General features: G+C 38.6%; 1 protein-coding gene across 2 annotated transcripts in view; it reads left to right on the top strand.

Annotated features, from left to right (window-relative positions):
• Window positions 1-23,817, top strand: part of LOC126266651 (uncharacterized) — a 60,992-nt gene that overhangs the window by 6,860 nt on the left and 30,315 nt on the right. For both annotated transcript variants that reach the window (XM_049971044.1, XM_049971043.1), the window contains exons 3-4: window positions 6,569-7,739; window positions 21,071-21,231. In XM_049971044.1, the coding sequence (XP_049827001.1) occupies window positions 6,569-7,739; window positions 21,071-21,231 (1,332 nt within the window). The remainder of the gene's footprint in view (window positions 1-6,568; window positions 7,740-21,070; window positions 21,232-23,817) is intronic.

The raw sequence follows: 23,817 nt of genomic DNA, 5'->3' as shown, positions 1-23,817 counted from the left end.
GTTTAATAACAGTGAATTGACTATGAACCACTTATTAATGTCAGTAAAAATTTGATTAGCTGCCCTTTCTAAATTTATATTTGATTTACTATTTATTGCAATGTTTGTATCATCTGCAAATAAGACAAACTTGGCATCTGGTAATGGAACAGATGACAGGTCATTAATATACATAAGAAACGGTAGTGGGCCTAGTATGGAACCTTGGGGAACACCACATGTAATTTCTTCCCAGTCAGATGATGTCTGATTGCTTACTGCTGAAGTGTTACATAATGACACCCTTTGTTTTCTATTAGTAAGATATTACTGAAACCACTTTGCAGCACTACCAGTGACTCCATAATATTTTAATTTTCTTAAAAGAATGCTGTGATTCACACAAACGCCTTTGACAGGTCACAGAATATGCCAGTTGCCTCTAATTTGTTGTCCAATGAATTAGACATTTTCTCTGTAAGTGTAAATAGCTTTCTCAGTATCAGAACCCTTAAGAAACCCTAACTGTGACTTTGACAGTATGTTATTTTCACTAAGCTGCTTAAGTAGACACTTGAACATAAACTTTTCAAAGATTTTTGAAAAAGCAGGCAAAAGTGAGAGCGGTCGGTAATTTGACGGCATTTCTTTGTCCCCTTTCTTGTGGAGAGGTACAAATTCAGCATATTTAAGCTAGGGTGGGAATGTTCCTGTGACAAGTGATTGATTACAGAAATAACTTAAGATATGACACTCTTTTATTAACTTTGTTGATATGTTATCATAACCACTAGAATGCTTTGATTTCACGGACTTTATGATGGATTCTATTTCTTTGGGTGAAGTAAGTATCGATTCCATTTTACTGAGGTTGCTTGTGTGCACTGGTCTCAGATATTCCATTGCATTATTTACTGAACTTAACCCCATGCTACCTGTAAGAGAGACAAAATACTTGTTTAAATGGTTTGCAACACAAGTTTGTTACCAGGTTTTCATTTATTTTTAGAGCTATTTATTCCTCCTCATTTCTGGTCCTACCTGTCTCTGATGTAACTATATCCCATATTATTTTTATTTTATTGCTGAATGTATTTATCTTCTTCTCATCATGCAGGTGTTTAGATTTCTGGTCAATCTTCAATATTTTGCAGTGTTTTTGTATTGGACTATAATGCTAGTATCAAAGGGGTGTCCCTATGTATCAGATAGTTTCCTTTTTGTCTCACATGATATCTTTATCCCTTGTGTGATCCATGGTTTCTAATAGACTTCAGCTTAATTTGAGTTACCTTCAGGGGAAAACAATTTTCAAATAAGGTGCTAACTTTGTTAATGAATGTTTCGTATTTTCCATTTGTGTCTTGGATGCTGTAAACATCCATCCAATTAATTTCTTTGAGCAATCTCCTAAATTTCTCAGTTTTTGGCTGTTTTATTGGCCTTCTGTACTCAGTTTTGATAGATCTTTTACCCTGACAATTTTCAAAATTTAATGTTAGGTGTTGCATATCATGGTAAGATAGCCCATTTACTACTGTTTTTGTAATGTGGCTTAGTTGCCTAGAATTGTCTATAAATATATTATCAATGGCAGTCTTAGAACATTTGTATACCCTAGTTGGGAAATTTACAGTAGAAATTAAATTGAATGACAATGTAACTGGTTTCAGTAACTGTTTACTGACAGTGTTTTTCAGGACATCTATATTAAAATCACCAGCAACCACTAGTTCTTTGTTTTTTTTTTTTTTTTTTTTTTTTTTTTTTTAATTTTAGATAATAAATCTTAAAGACTGTTTATAAACAGGTTGAAATTTCCTGAAGGTGCTCTGTATATGGCCTATTATGGACCTATTGTGAAGTTCTATCTCTGTTGCACATGCTTCTATGTGCTGCTCTAAGCAAAATTTATTAATGTCAATATTCTTCAATTTAAAACTGTTTTTAACAAATGTGACAACTCCTGCTTCCTCCATCATTTGTCTACAGAAGTGGGAGGCTAACTTAAATTCGGTAAGGTTTAACATATCTATACCAGTGATCATATGATGTTCAGAGAGGCAGATTATATCAACAGAGTTTGATGACTCTAATTCATCAGTGCACATACGTAGTTCATTAATTTTACTTCTGAGCCCTCTGATATTTTGACGCACTAAAGATAGTTGGCATTTCACATTTACTGAGATGAAATCAGGTGGAAATAAAATTTCTGCTGATTGCTATAAATTTTTAACCAACAGCTATGTTCACTTATCCAATGTGCCAGGATTATGCTGTTTGATTTCTTTATCAAACTGAAGGTTTGTTTCAATTTTTACTTTTCTCAGAACTTCACTTGGTTCTGTCCTAAAAAAAAAAGTGCTGCTCCAACTCCTATGACCACTGGTATATTACCACTCATGGCAGTGCCTCCCCCTTACATTTTTTGCTTTAGCCCAGCCAGTTTACCCTTGCCCTTCCTGTTGAGGTGTAGGCCATGTCTAGTATAATCCCACCTACCTGAAGAATCAAGGCAGTGTACTCAGTGTCATTTTGCCATTGCCATCAATGGCATTCCTCTGCAGTCAGGAGCCCTGTCAAATGCTCTTTGTTTGTGGATGACTTTGCAGTCTTCTATTTTTCCTCCAATTGTACAATAATAATGAGGTAGCTACATCTGATCAGGAGGCTGAAAACCTCAGCCAAGACAACTGTTTTCTGGTTCTCACCGAAGAAGATTACATGTGTCAGTTTTAGCCATGCTTGTTGGAAGTTTTAACCAACCGATGCTCACAGCGGGGGGAAATATTTTAAGTTTTCAAGAAATACTGTGCTTTTTGAGTTTATTATTTGACTCAAAATTAACTTGGCTCCCACACATGAAAGACGTATGAACAAAGGACTTCCAATCATTAAATATTTTGAAATGCCTTAGCGGAAAAGTGTGGGGAGCTGACGGGTGTTGCCTCCTGCAGTTTTATAGGGCATTTGTTCCGCCACATTTAGATTGTGGCAGTGTCGTCTGTGGATCAGTCTGTGTTTTCTACCTCAAGATGTTAGATGCTGTCCACCATGAGGGCATTTCAGATATCGACTGGCGCTTTTGAGACTAGTCCAGTTCAGAGTCTGTGTGCAGAGACTGATGCCCATGACTTTGGATTCGATGCAGTGTTCTTTTGGTTTGACAGGCACTAAAAATGCTGTTCAGGCATGGTCCCCATGGGACCAAGCCATTTGGGATACGTGCTGCTGACTGTCTCTAGGATATAGATCTCAGACCTCTGAATACACAGCCATGGATGGAATGTGTTGCTGCCTTGGTATCTTCGAAACCCCAAAGTAATTTTAAGCTTGACACAGTACTCCAGGTTATGTTTTTTACAACTTTTTCTTCCATATTAAGTATGTACCTTAGTTTCATTGTTGTTTATACATATGGAGCCCAGCAAGAGAATGTCTTTGGTTGTTCTGCTGATTTTCCTGATAAGGTTTTCAATGTGTGTCTTCCATAATAATTTATAAATTATGATGTAGAGTTGTATTGGATTATGATGGCACTGGATAGGATTCAGTCATCACCATACAAGGTTCCTTGTCTGTTCTGGCTCGTTTACTGTGCTACAAGCACTTCACCAAATGTATCCAGTAGACCAGTTAGTTCAAGATTTCTTACAGTGGCTCCAACACAGTGTCAAAGAGGTGATCTTTTGCTTTGAACCTGGCCACATCTGGATACAGGGAAACATGGTCAACAAGCAAGCATCTCGGGATGGTGTTGCCTGTCAATGCCTCATCCCATTGCACACAGTCATCTCATTCTGACAGATGCATCATTCATCAGTAGGAGACTGTGTGGTTGAAGGTGACAGAAAACAAGCTTTGGTTGCTCAAATCGACCACACAAGCATGGCGGACTTAGTGTCAGCCACACTGCTGGAAGGGGGTCCTGCTTACCAGGCTGTGCATCAGACATAGCCGTTTAACGCATGGCTTCCGCCTCTGGTGGGAGGATCCATCACTTGGTGGGGTTTGTGGTATGTCACTTTCAATTCAGCATATTTAGACCATGTCTTATATATTAATATCACAAATAACCCACAGTGTCGATAGAGATCTGCCCACCATACTCACCAATACTGATGCCAGTGTTAAGAGAGTGGTGACATTTTGTGAACTATCGGGCCTCATCTCTAAACTGTCGGGGAAGGAAGGCAGGCTTTGATGCATCATAAACTGCTCTGCACGTGGGGGACAGCCTTGTCACCATCCATGAGGTTTGCATGCTGAAGTTTTGTCAGGGTGCTGATGACCATAATGTTGAGTAGCCGTAAGCCAAAATCACCACCACCACCACCACTTCTGATAATGAGGTATTGGTTTCACAGCTGTGGTTGCTTTGAACTGTGCTGACTGATAGTTGCAACTAGTCAAGATCCATGATTGTCTGATGATACTAATATTTTGTTACTTGCAGTTTTTGTCCAGTGCTGTTCTGAAGTTTTTCCTAGTTGGTCAACTGACAAAAACTGTCACTGTGAACTTGGATTCTGTTCAGGTGTGAAACTAAAGCACTTTCCACATTTTTTATCTTACCACTGTGTCTGTTAGTTGCTTGTACTCATAATATTTATATTTTTAAGTACATAAGTCTTCTAAAAGTACTGTAATAATTATGTCTTTGTTGATGTTTTTCTTTGGGTTTTGGCATTGCTTGTCACATTTAGTGCAATGCCACACTTTCCATTTAGGATTTATGTTAAAACAGTTAAAGTGATATTCTGTGCTACAATTTAAGCACATCATACCCTTAATAGTATGTTACTTGCAAAAGCAGGAATTTGTGTCAGTATTTTCTGTGATTTGTTGTAAAATGATCTACAGGGTGTAGATGGGTTTCTTTTATTACCTTTTCCAACTGGACTTCTGCTTCTGTCTGTTAATTTTTGGTAATGGACCAGTCCACATGAGATTAATGAATGGTCTGGTTCTTTACATCTCAGATTTTGAAAATTTTTTGTACACTTGTAGTAATGGTTGATGCAGAAATAATCCCAAATTAAAATATTTTAGACCTTTCAGTTTTGAGTTATTAATTTTTAAAACTTACAAAATTATGCAATTTTTGTTAAATTTTGAAACCTTAAAAACCACTACATCTCAAACTATTTTACTTGCAGACCTAAAATTTCTACCATTTTGTTAAGTTTCTTAAAGGCTTCACATGTGCTAATTGACGATATTCATAACAATGCTGAATATCTCCAGATTTAATAATTTTTGAATTTTGCATCTTTCAAGATTGGAATTTTGTTTTATTTCGAAAAAAATTGTTTCTTGTACATTAGTTGTTAATGTGTGTCAAATTAATTTATTTTACTGGTAAGTGGAGCACCATGTGCCTACTATGTAAAGATTTGGACTTGTTGCTAAGATGTAATACGTCGAAAACCAAATAAGGCTGTCACCATTTTTTATTTAGTGACAGTCGACTAAGTGTTATTAGAACCATACACTTCAATTTAGTTTCAAATTTGCATTTTGCATGTAAGCTTCAAAGATATTTTAACATATACTATTACACAACATGCTCAAAAAATAACTTACATAATTGTGCCTTATTTTACAGATATATTAACATTAGTCAGTATGATTAAACAGTGTTATATATAGCTGTTATTTCTTCACAGTGGGTTATTAGAGTGCATTGCAACGAAATATTTTACTTAAACAAGAACGATATTACAACCAATGTTATTTGAGTATTGCATTCATCAAAACAAAAATAAAATACTGTGAGGCGGTTGAGTTTCTGCATGTTTTGAAATAAGTACTGGCGGTAGTGCTTATGATGGATGCTACTTGTTATGTGGCCTCTTTTGTGCAGTGATTTTTTAAACGAGGTTCGTTCTCCAGAATGACATTAATAAATGAAAGCGGCCAAAGTATGGAGCCCCAATGGTATCTACTTTGGACACTGAAGCAGTAACTCTTTTAACCAAATATTAGCTGAGCTAAGTTTTAAAAGATGAATAATGTTGCTTAACCAGTTACATTTACTATCTCTATAAGAACCCAGAAATTTTGTATCATAAACACTTTGTATTGGTTGACCTGAGTGAGGGACAGCTTGAAGAAAACCATTTAAGATTTCAGCGAAGACTTTGCATCTCTTTCTCCCAAGATTGTCAATTTGCCAGTGGGAATTGTAGTATTCTATAATACACACTAAATTTAGCCATTGAAGGTGATACTTAAAATGGCCAAATCAACACTAAAAGAAAGGTCTGCATTTCAAAAAATACATTGGCGTGTGAAGTTTTTAAAGTATTTACCTGTATGTGCAATGGCGATGGCGATAAATATAGAGCACCAGAAATACAAATACTGCTAAGGATGATAATTCGTGTAAAGTATTTGAAGCCAATGAGTTAAAAATGTTTACTTTTATTCAGATCTATCAGTTTACCTACCACTGCAGTAATCATTCTTTCATTTTGTGTGATTGTCCATATGAAGAGCTCTAACTTTGTGAAATAGCTTTTGAGAAGTCTTATTTTATTGCATTTTTGTGGCATTTTTTATAACTACTACTATTATTTTTCAGCTTTCCGTGCCTCAAAGATTCTAATCGACAGAGACAGACTTTGGAAGAACACTATATATGTTAACCCACGAATTTTGAAAACATCAGGAGCTTTAATGCATCATAAAGTGGGTATTGCAAGTGTTCCACTTGGATACACAGGAAACTGCTCAAGTTCTGATGCCAGCAAACATAATAAATATTATAATATCCAGAGTGTTCAGCAAAAAGTTACTCAGTCTTCTGAAGGTAGTGGATCATTTCCTGCTGCTAGTAAATGTGTGTATCTGAACCCACATTTTCAGAGAACTGCTACTAGTGTTCATATTAATCCAAAAAAGTTTTCTCATGTTGTGGAACGCTCGAATCATTTATTGGTAAATACGCAGCCTGACAGTACTAAGCAAGAAAGCAAAGTCACTGAAATCTCAAAGCCAAATTTGTCTGTGTCTGGGGAGAGAAGTCTTGTTTCAAACACACATAATACGAAATCTAGTTTTCACAGTAGTACCTACCCCATAGGCAGCAATAATCATTGCACTTTAGCAGCACAAAATAAAAAATGGAATAGGTGTAGTGCTGACAAGATACAAAGTTCAAAACAAGTGGAAAACTGTTCGCTAATGAAAAAGATTTCTCACAACAAACTGGTCAGAGTAAGTGATACAAAACTTGTGCGAATACCAGACAAAACTAAATCATGGTGTGTAAACAGAGCACTGCAAAAGGCTTTAATCCACAAACAGTATCAAACACTTGAGAAAAATTCAGAAATACAAGATGGCAGAATTATCAAAAAGAAGTCAGAAAAGCAAAAGAAGTCTTCCTATGCCCAGATGCATTTCTCAGTGAACTCTCCTCCAGCTTCGAATAGACCAGAAAAATATGGACTTAGTCAAAAACTTTTACCAACAGTTGTGTGTAAAGGTAAACCAGATTTACCTACAAGCCCGTCCTGTGCTGCTTCAAAATACAAAATAGACAGGCGGCTTGCTAAATCCAGACTGTTGAGAAATTACAAGAAAGTTTCATGCAGATATGAATATGGTGGGCATAAGTTTCAGAGAAAGAACATATCGCCAAAAGGTTGTGTGTTTCCAGTATTGTACAGAGGTCGTAATTCTTCAACAAGGAATTCAAAATTTAATGATGGAAAGAAGATTGTCATATCTTCAAGAAAACTGTTAAGAATGTAAGTACTGCAATACATACATGTATAGTATTTATTCTCAATTTTTATATTTAAACACTAAATGTGACCCTCTGAGGTAAGTGATACTTGCACATTACAATAAACATGGTGAATCATTAGCTATAATGATAACTGAAATTGTTAGTGCCCTTAATTTTCGTATTCGATTATTTAAGCCAGTGGAATTGTGCGCTTTCGATTTTCATATAACCACATTATTAATAACAAAATGTTAGAGAAAATTGTAACAGGACTTGTTTTGGTTTTAAGTTCAAAACTGAGAATTGTGAGGAAAACCTCGTACATAGAGAAAGCCGATGACATAGTTTGTAGTTCCATCAAAATTTTTTGTTGTAATCACTATTAGTGTTTAAGAATTAAATTTTTACTCTGCAGCAGTGTGTGCACTGATACAGAATGGACACACATCCAGGATCATTGCTTGTTACGGACAAGTACTCTACTGACTGAGATATCAAACACGACTTGCATGAAATACAGTGGTCCCGGTTTTGAGTCCTGGCCCGTCTCAGTTTTGATCTGTCATGAAGTTAAGTTTCATCATGAAAGGGTACTGAATAAATGTTCAGCTTTCCTATTTTCTCCGGTTTGTAGGTCACCTCTAGTTATTTTTTTTAAAAAAATGGTGTTAACATTTATCAACAGGCCAATGAAATTTATCATCCCGGATAAGACGGACCCCTTTTTTTATGTTTTTGTAGAACTCTGTTACCCCTTAATGTGGGGTTAGATTGACCTCTCAAATTTCTTTTGTATAAAAATGGGCAGAATAGTCCTGGAATCTTGGTGATCCCTATTGAAAACTGGGTGTTTTGTAAAATGTTGGTAAGCTTAGTATTGGTGTTACGTACATTTCTATGAATATAATTATCAACCCTTTATTTAAAATACGCTACAAAATTTTTTATTGACAAGAAATATTAAACTTCTTTTATTAAAATCCTCCCTGTAAATTTATACAGAATTCTATGCTCATCAGCCTGTAGCTATGGTGGAGGCAGCTTGGCAGTTGCGTCACAGAATGGGCAGTGAATATATCATGTATTTCACCTGCCTTTTTCTTTGTTGCAATTATTCCAAATAATACAAACATAGTGAAAAGTTTTCTTTCCCCTTTTACCCCCAGCTACTTTCACCATAACAAAGTGATTTGGAAAAATGTCTTGAACAACTGGAGACTATGACGTTGGTATCACAGGTTTGCTTCAAACTTCGTACACCTTTAGTAAGCCATAAAAACAAGATAATGTGCAAGTAGTGAGGTGCACTACTCCGGCAATTCTGAGAAAATCGCAACTGAAGATTTTGCATCTATTTCCTATCTGGTGTGTCTATGCACAGGTCCCAGGCATAAGAGTTTATGGTGGTAAAATGGTTAATGTTTGAGATTCAAAAGACGAACATGTATGAAGCGAGACTTAGATTCCCACTCACTGCTAATTTTTAATCTATTTTCTTTTCATCACTGGTCATATTATTTAATTTGACATTTGAGAGGTAACTAAAAAAAAACACATGTAGTTGCCTGAAGTTTTAGTGAGTTTCATGTTATTTGACTACATACTTTTTTAATTAAATTTAATTATTAGAACAGACATCTTTATAACTATTGACATGTAAATGGAAAAACAGTTTTCCTGAAAATGTATGCCTGTCGTGATTTATGAAATCCCTTATATATGTAATCTGGTAAGGTACCCAGAACTACTTTGCACCTCAAGGCCTCTAGCTGCAGACACAGAGGCAGGCCCCATTTGGCAGTTAACATGCATAGTGGTGAGATGTTGCTAATGTACCAAGAATGAATAGTGTAGATGCAAATTTTTGAATATCACAGAATTTATACTTGTACAAAAATAAATGTTTGAGTGGCAGTCGAACCGTTGCCTCATACATGCTCGACCTACAAAGCTCGAAACTGAAAAACTTGACCACCATGGGCACTAATGTCCAGCACGTTATGCACAGATACATCAGTTACGTAATAGATGCTTAAAACTTCTCATGATTTTCTCAGAATTGCCATAGTAAAGTTTGAAGTAAATCAGTGATCCCAATGTTGTAGCTTCCCCTTGCTAGTAAACAGCACATCTTCAACAGTAGGTTCATCTGAAGAATCAAAATCACTTTCATCACTTTCCAGAATCTGGTAACTTCATTACACCATGCTTATCTTCTTACGAACAATTATCACACTTTTGGAAGAGATTTTTCTTGGCCTTTGATAGTTTATTAGCTGTGGATGACTTGGAACAAGTAGGCTGACAATTGTTTGTAACATTTGTACCTGCAGACAATTTGAACTTTTTGTATAGTGCAGACATATTGTCTTTTGAATGATTTTGGACTAGTGCTCAATGCATGAACAGCTAAAACAGCTTCACAAGGGCTTACATCAATTTTATTTCATTTTGTATTTGAAAGGGCTATTGGTCTTTTTATGCAGAGGCTTTGAATAAGAAAGCAAAGATTCAGCTTCGTTTTTCTCTTCTGAAGTTAGTGTGCAGTTTCTTTTTTGAATGGGAACATTCCATATGCCTTGAACATGTTTTGGAGATTTGCCTTAATCTTGTCCTGTAGACTATATATGAGTGCATTGCCTTTGGTACATTTGAGAACTGTGGATTGCTTACTTTGAACTCAAGTTAGTAGTTTTGTCCAGCAAGTCTTCAAGGAGTGAATAAACCCACAGCCAAAGGTAGTGCCAAATGAGTTGACTGGGATATACACAAACTGTCATTTTCTTCACATGAAGAACTTAACTTGTGAAATGTTAAGTTAGGTTGCCTCCTATCATTATCTTTGTTTCAGGCAGGTTTTTACTATGAAGAAGCAGCACTTCTTTTAACCAATCTGTAAATACTACACTGTCAAACCAACCATGTTGAGTTCTGTTGTAGACTGTTCCATCTGTACATCACCCATTTTGCAACAGGAAAAATATAAGTTTCTTCATTCCTGGATGATCTGAGAGATTACTTTCATAATTATTGAATACATTACATTTTATCTTTGGATTTTTCCCAAATTGATTAAATATTTGGGAACTAGATCTTTCTCACTTCTGCCTTGCTTCAACTAAGATTGTTTGGAAGCCTTGATTTTAGGATAACTTCATTTCATTTGGTAAATGTGTAGGCCCAATCATTTCCTGGGTAGTTATTCTGGAATTGCCTGTCACTGTGTCCAACTACATATAGGAATGTTTTTGTTAAAACTTTAATATCTGTAATATGCAGTGGACACCACCAGTCAGCAGTAATGGCAATAGAACTTGCTAATATAGGTTCTTCTTGTGATGTAGTAAACTTTTTATGCCTTAATTGTTCCATTTTTAAGTAGTTTTCCACTGTTTTTTAAAGTTTTTTGATATACTAAGTCTCGTGGTGGCACACTTTGTCTCTTGATTATTTTTAATTAGCAAGATCACTTCTTCTAATATTTCCTTATCCGCATCTAGATACAATCTTGTGCCCGGAGACGTTTGCTAACTTCCAGGCATTGCAGTTCAATTGTTTAGTTGTTTCTTTACTTTATTCAAAGTAGTAGTAGTAGTAGTAGTAGTTGTTGTTGTTGTTGTTGTTGTTGTTGTTGTTTGTTGTCTTCAGTCCAGAAACTGGTTTGATGCAGCTCTCTATGCTACTCTATCCTGTGCAACCTTCTTTATCTCCCAGTACCTACTGCAGCCTACGTACTCCTGAATGTGCTTAGTGTATTCATCTCTTGATCTCCCTCTATGATTTTTACCCTCCACGCTGCCCTCCAATACTAAATTGGTGATCCCTCGATGTCTCAGAACATGTCCTATCAACCAATCCCTTCTTCTGGTCAAGTTGTGCCGCATACTTCTCTTCTCCCCAATCCTATTCAATACCTCCTCAGTAGTTACGTGATCTACCCATCTAATCTTCAGCATTCTTCTGTAGCACCACATTAGATGTTAACAACTTTCTCTTCTTCAGAAACGCTTTCATTGCCATTGCCAGTCTACATTTTATATCATCTCTACTTTGACCATCATCAGTTATTTTGCTCCCCAAATAGCAAAACTCTTAATACTGTGTCTCATTTCCTAATCTAATTCCCTCAGCATCACCTGACTTAATTTGACTACATTCCATTATCCTCGTTTTGCTTTTGTTGATGTTCATCTTATATCCTCCTTTCAAGACACTGTCCATTCCATTCAACTGCTCTTCCAAGTCCTTTTCTGTCTCTGACAGAATTACAATGTCATCGGCGAACCACAAAGTTTTTATTTCTTCTCCATGGATTTTAATACCTACTCCGAACTATTCTTTTGTTTCCTTTACTGCTTGCTCAATATACAGATTGAATAACATCAGGGATAGGCTACAACCCTGTATCTCTCCCTTCCCAACCGCTGCTTCCCTTTCATGTCCCTCGACTCTTATTACTGCCTTCTGGTTTCTGTACAAATTGTAAATAGCCCTTTGCTTCCTGAATTTTACCCCTGCTACCTACAGAATTTGAAAGAGAGTATTACAATCAACATTGTCAAAAGCTTTCTCCAAGTCTACAAATGCTAGAAATTTTGGTTTGCCTTTCCTTAATCTCTCTTCTAAGATAATTCGTAAGGTCGGTATTCCCTCACGTGTTCCATTTCTACGGAATCCAAACTGATCTTCCCCGAAGTGGGCTTCTACCAGTTTTTCCATTTGTCTGTAAAGAATTCACATTAGTATTTTGCAGCTGTGACTTATTAAACTGATTGTTCGGTAATTTTCACGGCTGTCAACACCTGCTTTCTTTGGGATTGGAATTAGGTACATTTTGCTCACCGGATGGTAGTTTTGTGGAGTCGCTCTCCCAAGGTTGTCAGTAGTTCTAATGGAATGTTGTCTACTCCTGGAGTCTTGTTTCGACTTAGGTCTTTCAGTGCTCTGTCAAACTCTTCACATAGTATCATATCTCCCATTTCATCTTCATCTGCATTCTTTTCCATTTCCATAATATTGTCCTCAAGAACATCGTCCTTGTGTAGACCTTCTATATACACCTTCCACCTTTCTGCTTTCCCTTCTTTGCTTAGAAAGCTTGATATTCATGCAAGTGGTTCTCCTTTCTCCAAAGGTCTCTTCAATTTTCCTGTAGGCAGTATCTATCTTACCCCTAGTGAGATGAGCCTCTACATCCTTACATTTGTCCTCTAGCCATCCCTGCTTAGCCATTTTGCACTTCCTGTCGACCTCATTTTTGAGACGTCTGTATTCCTTTTTGCCTGCTTCATTTACTGCATTTTTATATTTTCTCCTTTCATCAATTAAATTCAATATTTCTTCTGTTACCCAAGGATTTCTGCTAGCCCTCGTCTTTTTACCTATTTGATCCTCTGCTGCCTTCACTACTTCATGCCTCAAAGCTACCCATTCTTCTTCTACTGTGTTTCTTTCCCCCATTCCTGTCAATTGTTCCCTTATGCTCTCCCTGAAATTCTGTACAACCTCTGGTTCTTTCAGTTTATCCAGGTCCCATCTCCTTAAATTCCCACCTTTTTGCAGTTTCTTCAGTTTTAACCTACAGGTCATAACCAATAGATTGTGGTCAGTCCAATCTGCCCCTGGTTCCTAAATCTCGAGGGTTCTTCTATGTATACTACCTTCTTTTATGATTCTTAAACCAAGTGTTAGCTATGATTTAGTTGTGCTCTGTGCAAAATTCTACCAGGTGGCTTCCTCTCATTTCTTAGCCCCAATCCATATTCACCTACTACGTTTCCTTCCCTCCCTTTTCCAACACACTAATTCCAGTTACCCGTGACTATTAAAATTTTCGTCTCCCTTCACTATCTGAATAATTTCTTTTATTTCATCATACATTTCTTCAATTTCTTTGTTATCTGCAGAGCTAGTTGATTTATGAACTTGTATTAGGCGTGGGCTTCATGTCTATCTTGGCCACAATAATGCATTTACTATGCTGTTTGTCGTAGCTTACCCGTACTCCTATTTTTTTTATTCATTATTAAACCTACTTCTTCCTGCATTACCTGTATTTGATTTTGTATTTATAACCCTGTATTCACCTGAGCAAAAGTTTTGTTCCTCCTGCCACCGAACTATATCTAACTTTAGTGTATCCATTTCCCTTTTTAAATTTTCTAACCTAGCTGCCCGATTAAGGAATCTGACATTCCACGATATTCTGTATATAGCATATTGTGTCCATTCTTTACAGTTAAAACAAAACACCAATCTCAATCTAAAACTTCTGCAATAAACAGAGCATGTCTAACAATATACAGACTGTCAGACTAAGAATTTAAGTTCATTGTTTCCCCATTCATAATTTGTAAGCAGTAATTACATATTACACTTCAGTTTTACACTGTATTTGGGCAAATATGTGTGGATTAGTGAAAATTCAATCCTATTTTGGTGATCAATGTGACCCCTGTGGGGGGGGAAAGGTTAGGGGGCAGTGTTGCCTTGTCTAAAAGAAATGTGATTTTTTAACTATTAAAATTGTTTGCACTGTTAATAAGGTCAGACAACTTCATTAACATGTGTGAATTTGAATATGTAAGAACTGATGCACCCCCCCCTCCCCCACATACCATGGACCTTGCCGTTGGTGGGGAGGCTTGCGTGCCTCAGAGACACAGATAGCCGTACCGTAGGTACAACCACAACGGAGCGGTATCTGTTGAGAGGCCAGACAAACGTATGGTTCCTGAAGAGGGGCAGCAGCTTTTTCAGTAGTGCAAGGGCAACAGTCTGGATGATTGACTGGTCTGGCCTTGTAACAATAACCAAAACGGCCTTATTGTGCTGGTACTGCGAACAGCTGCAAGCAAGGGGAAGCTACGGCCGCAATTTTTCCCAAGGGCATCCAGCTTTACTGTAAGATTAAATGATGATGCGTACTCTTGGGTAAAATATTCCGGAGGTAAAATAGTCCCCCATTCGGATCTCCGGACGGGTACTACTCAGGAGGATGTCGTTATCAGGAAAAAGAAAACTGGCGTTCTACGGATCGGAGTGTGGAATGTCAGATCCCTTAACGTTGCAGGTAGGTTAGAAATTTTAAAAAGGGAAATGGATAGGTTGAAGTTAGATATAGTGGGAATTAGTGAATTTTGGTGGCAGGAGGAACAAGACTTGTGGTCAGCTGAATACAGGGCTATAAATACAAAATCAAATAGGGGTAATGCAGGAGTAAGTTTAATAATGAATAGGAACATAGGAATGCCGGTAAGCTACTACAAACAGCATAGTGAACGCATTATTGTGGCCAAGATAGATACGAAGCCCGCACCTACTACAGTAGTACAAGTTTATAAATCAACTAGCTCTGCAGATAACAAAGAAATTGAAGAAATGTATGATGAAATAAAAGAAATTATTCAGATAGTGAAGGGAGACGAAAATTTAATAGTCACGGGTAACTGGAATTAGTGTGTTGGAAAAGGGAGGGAAGGAAACGTAGTAGGTGAATATGGATTGGGGCTAAGAAATGAGAGGATGCCACCTGGTAGAATTTTGCACAGAGCGCAACTAAATCATATCTAACACTTGGTTTAAGAATCATAAAAGAAGGTAGTATACATAGAAGAAACCTGGAGATACTAAAAGGTATTAGATAGATTATATAATGGTAAGACAGAGATTTAGGAACCAGGGGCAGATTGGACTCTGACCACAATCTACTGGTTATGAACTGTAGATTAAAACTAAAGAAACTGCAAAAAGGTGGGAATTTAAGGAGATGGGACCTGGATAAACTGAAAGAACCAGAGGTTGTACGGAGTTTCAGGGAGAGCATAAGGGAGCAATTGACAGGAATGGGGGAAGAAAAACAGTAGAAGAATTGGTAGTTTTGAGGGATGAAGTAGTGAAGGCAGCAGAGGATCAAGTAGGTAAAAAGACGAGGGCTAGCAGAAATCCTTGGGTAGCAGAAGAAATATTGAATTTAATTGATGAAAGGAGAAAATATAAAAATGCAGTAAATGAAGCAGGCAAAAAGGAATACAAACGTCTCAAAAATGAGATCGACAGGAAGTGCAAAATGGCTAAGCAGGGATGGCTAGAGGACAAATGTAAGGATGTAAAGGCCTATCTCACTAGGGGTAAGATACTGCCTACAGGAAAATTAAAGAGACCTTTGGAGGAAAGAGAACCACTTGCATGAATATCAAGAGCTCACATGGAAACCCAGTTCTAAGCAAAGAAGGGAAGGCACAAAGGTGGAAGACCTATATAGACGGTCTATACAGGGGCAATGTTCTTGAGGACAATATTATGGAAATGGAAGAGGGTGTAGATGAAGATGAAATGGGAGATACGATACTGTGTGAAGAGTTTGACAGAGCACTGAAAGACCTGAGTCGAAACAAGCCCCCTGGAGTAGACAACATTTCATAGGAACTACTGACAACCTTGGGAGAGCCTGTCCTGACAGGGTTGGGAAGGGAGTAAGACAGGGTTGTAGCCTCTCCCCAATGTTGTTCAATCTGTATATTGAGCAAGCAGTAAAGGAAACAAAAGAAAAATTTGGAGTAGGTATTAAAATCCATGGAGAAGAAATAAAAACTTTGTGGTTCGCCGATGACATTGTAATTCTGTCAGAGACGGCAAAGGACTTGGAAGAGCAGTTGAACGGAATGGACAGTGTCTTGAAAGGAGGATATAAGACGAACATCAACAAAAGCAAAACGAGGATAATGGAATGTAGTCAAATTAAGTCAGGTGATGCTGAGGGAATTAGATTAGGAAATGAGACACAGTATTAAGAGTTTTGCTATTTGGGGAGCAAAATAACTGATGATGGTTGAAGTAGAGAGGATATGAAATGTAGACTGGCAATGGCAAGGAAAGTGTTTCTGAAGAAGAGAAATTTGTTAACATCGAGTATATATTTGTCAGGAAGTCATTTCTGAAAGTATTTGTATGGAGTGTAGCCATGTATGGAAGTGAAACATGGACGATAACTAGTTTGGACAAGAAGAGAATAGAAGCTTTTGAAATGTGGTGCTACAGAAGAATGGTGAAGATTAGATGGGTAGATCACATAACTAATGAGGAAGTATTGAATAGGATTGGGGAGAAGAGAAGTCTGTGGCACAACTTGACCAGAAAAAGATCGGTTGGTAGGACATGTTCTGAGGCATGAAGGGGTCACAAATTTAGTGTTGGAGGGCAGCGTTGAGGGTAAAAATCATAGAGGGAGACCAAGAGATGAATACACTAAGCAGATTCAGAAGGATGTAGGTTGCAGTAGGTACTGGGAGATGAAGCAGCTTGCACAGGATAGAGTACCATGGAAAGATGCATCAAACCAGTCTCAGGACTAAAGACCACAACAACAACAAGAACTGATGATAGGATTAACCATTTCTTCTGTGCCATTAAAGTTTCTCCCAGTTGAATCTGTAGAACTCCAGTACATAATGACAGCGAATGACAGCGAATGATAGTTGACACAGTGGTATTGAGTACACAACCCGCTTGATGTTATAGTATCTCAGTACATACAAGAATACACCACATAAGGCAGTCGAGTCTCAGAGCAACACCTGTGTGTGGAAGAGCCGAAAACCTGGTGGAACCAACATTAACATCTGGCACTTGTTGGAAGATTGGTGTCCACCTCACGACAAGCTGTTTTGTGCCTGACAGCTGCTGTAGCGAAGTGTCATCCTCTTGCTAGGCAGTGATTGGGCTTAGTTACATAATCTAGGTGTCGTTTGGATGGAGGTTTGATGCAATGGCTGATTGCAACGGCAGGGAGGGGATGCTGGCTTAGTCAGCAACAGATGGGCAAAGTTGATGGGATTGCATGGAAACAAGAGTTGTGCATGGTGATAGTTGCTTGAATTCATTCAAGTTCCAGTTCCTGCCATCATGAGGCAATTGGAGACTGCAGGGTTACAATTGTTGATTGAGAAAATAGTAGGGCGGAAATCAATGTCAGAGCACTGTTCAACCAGTTGAAAGGCACAATCGTGAAAATGTTTACTGCCTAAATGCAGTGCAGTCAAAACAGTAATGTTGCTGTCAGCATGTTGTCCAATTAGTTGGGTATTGTCTCTGTTGGGCACTGTAGTGACGGTTTGTATCTCAATTGAAGTCCCCTGGAGATTACTGGATGCGATGTTGCTGACCACCAGACATGTGATTGTATTTTCAAAGTTCAAACGACCCATCTCTTGCACACTGATAGAGGCAGAACACCGTAGATGCACTGGGCAGTCCATACCGTACACAGGTGTGTCAATGTTTCAGGTTCGAACACAGTTTGATGCATTGCACATGAGTGTTCTATGTTGTAATGTGGCACCTAAAAAAAGATGCAGGAAAATTATTGTCCGTTCGCACGAAATATGTAGTGTCAGAGTGCGATAATGGCTGAATTTTTGTTGCGTGGTAACTGGCTCAGTAGTAAAGTGAGAAAATACAGCGTGACGCCACAAGTAGTGGTGTCACCAAGCAGAATTCTGCTACGTAGTGATAGAAGACTGTGGTACAGAGTACAAGGTACACTATATTATAGTCACTCGATACATACAAGAATACATGACATAACCCACTAGAATCAGGGAACAACCTGAAGTGCTACCATAAAAGGTCAGAGATAAGACTGAGAGCTGTGTTCTCTAGTTAGCAATGCTAACATTCCTGCAACTTTATAAGCAGATATAGAGTTTGCTTCAACAGTTTTTTTGAACTATAATATTTTTTAAAATTTTTAAAGTGTGTGAATTCAAATCAACAAATTCCATTGAAGTACATAATAATTTCTATTTTCAACATGATTTAAAAGCTTATCCAGAAATCGAAAGAAAAGGGTGAAACTGACCCGGGGGTCAGAATTACCCCACTATTGCTGCTTATGATGATGTTCAGTGGTGCTGACATGGGTCCAAATCTCATTCAGTACTAATATTTTTGTCACTTTTCACTTTGTTCACCTGTGGAATTGTATGTGAAAAATGGCATGTTTTACAGTGTTGTCTACAGTAAACTGAGGGTCCCAGTGTAATTTCCTGGGCACTCAATGCCTAGCATACATTCAATGGTGGTCAAACCAACCTCAAAAAAGTTGAGTAAGGCTTTTCCTTGTCTCATCACGAACTCAAATTCAAAAACTCGGTTGAGTACTTAAACCATTGTGGTACAAAATTAGACATACATGCTACGTCCAACATAACAGCAATCACGACAATGCCACTATAAAAGCATATCATATGATGGAAAATTTTTAAATATTAATAACTGGTAAATACTTGGGGATTGTTAAATTTGTAGAGATTCATTAAATTGCATTCACACTGAACACATTTAATGAAGTTCATTGGCTAGTAATGTGCTAAACAGATATGTTGCTCTTTAAATCACCGAAAAATGAGCAGCCATTGTACTTGCTCTGCTGAGGCACTTTCTGAATCTACAACATATTGCATCATCCTCCCACAGTGTGCATTCACTAACTTACTGTAACTTATATCTATGCATGTGTATCCAACTACTGACGATATTTAGAGGCTGTGATTCATCACAATAGTAGATTCATAACATACAAATTTACTTTGTCAGTCTGATATTAAGGCCATTTATACCCTTGAAATGTTTAATGTAATCTGTAGGAGACCCTCTCAGGAATGTGCAGTACTGACTGGAACTACAGTGTGATGTTTCGTGCACAAAGGAGTCCGCTATTTTCTCAGTTACTGTCACTACTTCCCTCATTGTTGAGAAGGCTCTGCAAAATATCAAGAATTCCATACGTATGCCCCTAAGTTTAATAAGCCATTGCTGCAAAATACTAACACGAATTCTTTTCAGATGAACACATGAGGCAATACTGACATTACGACTTATCTTAGAAAATAGATTAAGGATGGCAGACATACATTTCTAGCATTTGTAGACTTGGAGAAAGCTTTTGACAGTGTTGACTGGAATACTCTCTTTCAAATTCTGAAGGTGGCAGGGGTAAAATACAGGAAGTGAAAGGTTATTTACAATTTGTACAGAAACCAGATGGCAGTTATAAGAGTCAATGGACATGAAAGGGAAGCAGTGGTTGGGAAGGGAGTGAGACAGGGTTGTAGTCTCTCCCCGGTGTTATTCAATCTGTATATTGAGCAAGCAGTGAAGGAAACAAAAGAAAATTTCGGAGTAGGTATTAAAATCCGCGGAGTAGGTATTAAAATCCGCGGAGTAGGTATTAAAATCCGTGGAGAAGAAATAAAAACTTCCAGGTTCGCCGATGACGTAATTCTGTCAGAGACAGCAAAGGACTTGGAAGAGCAGTTGAACAGAATGGATAGTGTCTTGAAAGGAGGATATAAGGTGAACATCAACAAAAGCAAAACGAGGATAATGGAATGTAGTCGAATAAAGTCGGGTGATGCTGAGGGAATTAGATTAGGAAATGAGACACTTAAAGTAGTAAAGGAATTTTGCTATTTAGGAAGTAAAATAACTGATGATGGTCGAAGTAGAGAGGATATAAAATGTAGACTGGCAAATGGCAAGGAAAGCGATTCTGAAGAAGAGAATTTTGTTAACATCGAGTATAGATTTAAGTGTCAGGAAGTCATTTCTGAAAGTATTTGTATGTAGTGTAGCCATGTATGGGAGTGAAACATGGACATAAATAGTTTAGACAAGAAGAGAATAGAAGCTTTCGAAATGTGGTGCTACAGAAGAATGCCGAAGATTAGATGGGTAGATCACATAACTAATGAGGTATTAATAGAATTGGGGAGAAGGTAAATTTGTAGCAGAACTTGACTAGAAGAAGGGATCAGTTGGTAGGGCATATTCTGAGGCATCAAGGGAACTCCAATTTAGAATTAGAGGGCAGGGTGGAGGGTAAAAATCATAGAGGGAGACCAAGAGATGAATACACTAAACCGATTCAGGAGGGTGTAGGTTGCAGTAGGTACTGGGAGATGAAGAACCTTGCACAGGATAGAGTAGCATGGAGAGCTGTATCAAACCAGTCTTTGGACTGACGACGACGACGACGACGACGACGACGACGACATGCCCCTAAGCCCACTCTTAATAACAAAGGAATAGGCTTCACTGCCTTGTTTTGGAACAGTATGTGGTGAACACACAATGCACTGAGTCAAGAGTTGCTGCCACCTCCGACCCTTTCCCGCCACATTTCTTTTTGCACGTTTTTCTTTTCATTTCTCTTTGGAGTACATAAATTCTGTAAACTACTTCCTGAAATTTGTGGGTAATGGTTTGCATTCAGCATATTTTAAGAAATCTGGTGTTTGAACTTGTGCAAATTTAAATTTAACCTTGTCAAATTTATTTTTCATAAATTAGAGGATCTACCATGAAGTCGAAGGAGTCAGCAAGAAAGAAAGGTGAATCTTCAGATTCAACCAGGCTTATAAGAATAGGGGGTGTTCTGTATAAAACCTCTCGCACCAGACTGACAAGAAGTAGAACCCAGATAACAAGTTCAAAGCAACTAGTTGTGAAACGTGAGTTATTCAAAAGTATACTACAATATTAATATATGTACTACAGTAGTTGCAAAGTTTGTCATAAAATTTCTAAATCTAATTCACTTGTAAGCTTTAAAAAGTTTTGTTCTTGAAAGAAAATTGTTACATTAGAATTATTGTAGATGACAGTGTAATAGCCCAATATCTCTCTCTCTCTCTCTCTCTCTCTCTCTCTCTCTCTCTCTCTCTATCTATCTATCTATCTCTATCTCTATCTGGGAAAAATATATTAAAAACAAAGATTCCAAGACTTACCAAGCGGGAAAGCGCCGGTAGACAGGCACAATAAAATCACACACACACACACACACACACACACACACACACACACACACACACACACAAATTTTTTAGCTTTTGCAACCAACGGTTGCTTCTTCAGGAAAGAGGGAAGGAGAGGGAAAGACGAAAGGATGTGGGTTTTAAGGGAGAGGGTAAGGAGTCATTCCAATTGCGGGAGCGGAAAGACTTACCTTAGGGGGAAAAAGGATAGGTATATACTCGCGCAGGGTTACAGCCAGAGATGGGAACTTTAAGTGTGAGGCCTTTGGGGGTAATGCCAAATGTCAGACAAGCCTGAGTAAATAAAACATGGGAGCGTAATCTGGCTAGGGCGAAGGCATGCTGGTGGAGGGAATGTAAATAAAACTTATTGGGGTTGTTGTGTCTGTGTGTGTGCGGATGGGTATGTATGTGTGTGTGCGAGTGTACACCTGTCCTTTTTTCCCCCCTAAGGGAAGTCTTTCCGCTCCTGGGATTGGAATGACTCCTTACCCTCTCCCTTAAAACCCACATCCTTTCGTCTTTCCCTCTCCTTCCCTCTTTCCTGAAGAAGCAACCGTCGGTTGCGAAAGCTAGAAATTCTGTGTGTGTGTGTGTGTGTGTGTGTGTGTGTGTGTGTGTGTGTGTGTGTGTGTGTGTGTGTGTGTGTGTGTGTAAACACTTTTTCGACTCTTTTCACACCAGATCTCCAGTTGCTTTCTAGTTCATCTTTATCTCTCCCCATATATTTTTATTTTCATTTCAGCCTCATGTTACACTTTCCACCTTCTAATACCATCTCACCTTCACATCATCCCCATAACGACCCCATTAAGTTTTATTTACATTACCTCCACAAACATGCCTTCGCCCTAGCCAGATTACGCTCCCATATTTTATTTACTCAGGCTTGTCTGACATTTGGCATTACTCCCAAAGGCCTCACACTTAAAGTTCCCATCTCTGGCTGCAATCCTTCTTTCCATCAGTCCTTATACCAGTTCCAAACTGCACAATCCATAGCCCTCACCCGCCTAATCCTTCACCTATACATTGACTCGGCCAATGAACACACCCGTCAACTCCTATCCCAAATCAAAGTCCTCAATCTTTCCTCTCCCACATCCACACCGGCTGTACATAGCATCCTCCTACAGGCCAACCGCAAATTAGAACAACATGCCACCCTCCACCTCAAAAAACTATCCAATCTCCTGGTTTCCCACCTCCGGAAAGGCAACTCACTCACCCTCCACAACCTTTCCAACAAACCTCAACCTCCTCTCATTGCATACAGACCCAGTCTCTCCCAACTACTCAATCTCCCACTTCCAGCTCCACTCCCCCCAACACCTCAAAATTACAGTCAACACAATCTGGAACCACAACAGCCCAATTCAGTAGTTAACCTTTCCTCCAAACCTCTCTCCCAATCCGAAACCTCTGTCCTATCCAAAGGCCTCACCTTCAGCCCTACTCCCAGATTCAATCAAACAGCCGTCATCAAAGATTTACTGTCTTACACTCGTACTCTCTTCTGGAAATATCACTTTGCCATGAAGAAAAGTTATCCTAATTCTACTCTTAATGACCCACTCCCCAAGACACTATCCAAATTGAACCCTGCCTGGAACAGTTCCGTCCTCCGTCACAGCGGGACCCACCTCCTCTTCTTCAAAAGCATCCTCTCCAAACCTTCCAGGAATTTCTGGCTTCCAGCCTTGCCTCTCAATCCTTCCTAAAAAACCATAATTCTACTCCCAACATCACCACTGCTGAAGCCCAGGCTATCCATGATCTGAAGGCTGACCGATCCATTGTCATTCTTCCGGCCAACAAGGGTTCCACGACTGTGGTACTTGATCATCAGGAGTATGTGGCTGAGGGACTGCGTCAGCTTTCAGACAACACTACATACAAAGTTTTCTAAGGTAATCCCATTTTGATGTCCAGGCAGAGCTTCAAGTAATCTCAGAACCTTAGGCCCCCTACAAACCTTTCACCTGACTCCATCAACCTCCTGACCCCACTGACACCCCGCACCCCTGCCTTCTACCTTCTACCTTCTTCCTACAATTCACAAACCCAGTCATCCCGGCCGCCCCATTGTAGCTGGTTACCAAGCCCCCACAGAACGTATCTCTGCCTACGTAGGTCAACACCTTCAGTCCATTACATGCAGTCTCCCATCCTTCATCAAAGACACCAACCACTTCATCGAATGCCTGGAATCCTTACCCAATCTGTTACCCCTGGAAACCATCCTTGTAACCATTGATGCCATTTCCTTATACACAAATA

Source organism: Schistocerca gregaria, chromosome 4, assembly GCF_023897955.1.
Source record: "Schistocerca gregaria isolate iqSchGreg1 chromosome 4, iqSchGreg1.2, whole genome shotgun sequence".
Taxonomy (NCBI): domain Eukaryota; kingdom Metazoa; phylum Arthropoda; class Insecta; order Orthoptera; family Acrididae; genus Schistocerca; species Schistocerca gregaria.
This window is presented reverse-complemented; position numbering and strand designations above follow the sequence as displayed.